General features: G+C 34.7%; 1 protein-coding gene across 1 annotated transcript; it reads right to left on the reverse strand.

Annotated features, from left to right (window-relative positions):
* Positions 1-1,705: 1,705 nt before the first annotated feature.
* On the reverse strand, positions 1,706-3,038 carry LOC149966622 (uncharacterized). Its single transcript, XM_090167553.1, has 2 exons — positions 2,785-3,038; positions 1,706-2,492 (listed from the first exon to the last, which is right to left on the reverse strand). The coding sequence occupies exons 1-2, from the start codon at positions 3,036-3,038 to the stop codon at positions 1,706-1,708; spliced, it is 1,041 nt and encodes a 346-aa protein (XP_090023679.1).
* Between the last annotated feature and the right edge of the window lie 466 nt (positions 3,039-3,504).

Raw genomic sequence — 3,504 nt, forward strand, 5'->3', positions numbered from 1 at the left:
TCCACCAAAAAAAAACACGAAATATCATGAGGCCGTTGTAGTGCAATTTTGCCTTGGTGCCTTACTATTATATCTGAAAAGCTATTCCAAAATGGAAGATGATGACTTTGAAGTTGCGTGCACTTCTAAACCATGTTCTTGGAATGCACCCAAGACTAGAAAAATAGTTTGTAAACCTTTGAATGAGATAAGTTTCAACAAGCCAAAACTCTACTCCGAGAAAGACCAAAAACCACCAAGTGCAATTGAAAAAGAAACTTATTCAACATTTGACCCAAGACATCCCGACGACCGAATCAGTGATCCACAGAGATTAAAACAACATATTTTGGAACTTCAGAAAATTTATCCTAAGACAGGAGCCATGCACTTCTGGAATTTTGATGACTCGGAAATCGATACACCAATGCGAGTCTAGAAGTGGAAGTAGAAACCACAGTTCAACAAAATGAAGTTCAAAACACAAGCCAACTTCTAATTGACGACCTAAATAAATATGTTTATAATCCTAGTAAGTTAACTATTTAGTGCTTTAGATAACCTGCATTTGAACTGACGTTAGTTTAACCAATGCTGAATTCTAGCTTTTATATATCGAGACATAAAAGAAAATGTTCGAGAACTTTTTGTAAGGAATCAGGTCATAAGTCAAGAACTGGTAGATTTGATTGAAAATGCAACTAAAGAGCAGTCAAGCAACAACTTGTGGAAATCTTTAAGGCGTGGGAGGATTACTAGTTCTATATTTGGACAAATATTAGCTTGCCGAGAAAAAAAATTCCTACGTCACTAGTCGATTCCATCTTAAACCCATCAAAATTAGACCGGTATGTATTATTTAATCCAAAGATTATTCGGTTTACTATCTCTGTCTGGCCATTTGCTGATACTTGTATGGTAGATTTGTATTAAAATAGCCTGGTTTTTTCTTTGGAACTCTTATAGTTATGCCAGATTGCCTCCTTCAATATTAAGAGGTATTGGAGCCCATAGCGAGGGCTGCATATGAAAAGAAATTTAATTTTACTGTGGAAGCAAGTGGACTATCTTTAATGTCAGAATACTCATTCATTGGAGCAAGCGGTGATGGAATTGTAACAGATCCTGGTGTAACTTCAAAGGGAGTCTTGGAAATCAAGGCACCAAGCTCAGTAAAGGAAACGGATATTTCAAAAATGAAAATATCAATGATAGTTGACAGCGTTCCATCATTTTGCCTCAAGAAAGTAAATGGAGAAATAATGTTGGATAGAAAATCGCCATATTATGCTCAAGTACAGGGTGAAATGGCAGTTAAAAATATAGAATGGGCCGATTTTGTGCTTTACAATGAGTCTTTGGAAGATGGACTTTTTAAAGAAAGAATATTATTTGACAAACTATTTTGGGAAACGAAACTTTTACCTAAATTTTGCACTTTTATACCAAGTACATAGTTCCTTTTCTCATAAATGAATTATAAAATTAATTAGTTTTAAAATTATATTTTATTCATGAAGAGTTGAAAAGATAAAAAATTTAAACAAGTTTGGAAAATGCATTAAGAAATGTTCGTAAAACCAGTGTTGGGCATTTTTGAGCGGTATTTGAGCGCGAATGTAAAAAAGGCATTAATGCCTATTTACATAAGCGCTCAAAAAATGCCCAACATTGCCTAAAACTAGTCTTTATGAATAAAGTCATTTAGAATATTTAAACAAGTGGTTCATAAATGTTTGTTAAGTACGAACACACAGAAAAAAATATCATTTGACAATTTCGCCATAGTTCCATCAAATATATGAAATTTTTTAATCCTTGCAATAGCCCTTTCGACGTGAATTCTTAGTTCAGCAATTCTTCTAGTTTCAATAACTTCGCTTTCAGAAAATTGAGACTTATCTTTGAGGAAAGGTGGTATATTTAATCCGCACTTTTTTTCTTTCAGTAGGTCTTCAATCAAAAAGCCTTTGTCAGCCATAACATTGTCACCCTCATCTAATAGCAATATACGGTTTGATTCTTTCGTTATAATTTTGTCGGACATTCTGCCACCCCAGGCTTCAGATACGAAAGATATCACACCTCCAGGAGTAATTCCAACTAAATATTTCAAAGTGTTATGGCTTTTATAACTAGAAAAGGTTTGATTTTGGGTTTCTAAAGATTTTGGTCGTTCTAAAAATATTTCTGAACAATCTATGATTATTCTGGTATTTGGATATTTCAAGAAACACTGGGGCATGTATTTGTCAACCAAAGCTCTTGTCGGGAAAGGGAAGAGTTCACATAATTCCAACTTCATTAACTTTATCCAAGTAGAAAATATATGGGAAAACGTTGTAATTGAAATTTCGAACCGGTCAGCAATGTCTTGATGAAAAAGTCCAACTTTCAAACGCATCATTACAGCAAGAAATTGATCTATTAGAGGTAATTTTCTCCTTTTCTGAGTTGAATGACCAGTCTTTGCGCCCCAATATGTCATCCGTTCTGCTTTTGGCTGTAAAAATCTGAAATTTACAGATATAAGTATTTTGAAATTAATTTACGATTTAGTCCGGGTTCGATCCCGGCTTGTGGCACTGGGTGAAAACCTGGGAACCACTCCTGCGTAGAGCTTGCAAAATCTCACCCCATCTGTTAAAGGGGTTTTCCCCCGAGTACTTCGGTTTCCCCTTTCCATCAAACCTTACGGAGGTTTTAAAGCAATAGTTAGTGTAGGGCCGTTAGCAGTTAGCTGTGGCAGGGCTAGCCACAACCCTCCCACTCTGTTTATTATTAATATTAAAATTTAAGACTTACGAGAAAAGCCACATAAAAACAGCAAAAGATGGTAATCCGGTATAAAATCTTGTCATGTCATCATTGTTTTTGATTTTATTTGCTCCCCATATTTTCTTCTTCATCTCTTCTTTCAGTTCTTTTATTTCCTTTCGCAAAGTCCTGTTCTCAACTTCTAGGTCAATGTAATCAGTTTGAGTTCCCGTAGTAGAAAATTTTACTGGGAAAGACTCCTCTTGTAAGGATGTTTCAGATGAAGCTTGGAGTGTTGACATTTCAACGGTTGTATCAACTTTATCTTGTGTACAGATGCGTAGGTTTTCTATTTCTGTAGATTTATCATCTATATTAAAATCTTCAAAGGTTATATCTCTAAAAGTATAGCTATGGAACTGTAGTGAAGTATTAAGTCGTTGCTGAAGAGTCAATGTATTTACAAATGTTTCATAAAATTCATCCTAGGAAAAAAGTATCATTAGAAATTTTGGTGACTGACAAGGGTTAGATAAAGTTATATTACAAAATCATTACTAACCTTTTTTTCTTCTTTTTTCGTTTCTATCCGCCCTTTGTTTTGCTAATTCGATTTTTAATTTAGGTATTATTCTACTTGATGGTATATTTAGTGAAGGTATCCAGTCCGGATCATCAGGCTCCCATCCTGGAAACCCAGAGTGAAAATGTCTGCTACAAATGCGCGAACTTGGTGTAGGATGCCAATTTTTTCTATTTATTATTCTA

Source organism: Leiobunum rupestre, chromosome 1, assembly GCF_980474605.1.
Source record: "Leiobunum rupestre chromosome 1, qqLeiRupe1.1.hap1, whole genome shotgun sequence".
Classification (NCBI taxonomy): Eukaryota; Metazoa; Arthropoda; class Arachnida; order Opiliones; family Sclerosomatidae; genus Leiobunum; species Leiobunum rupestre.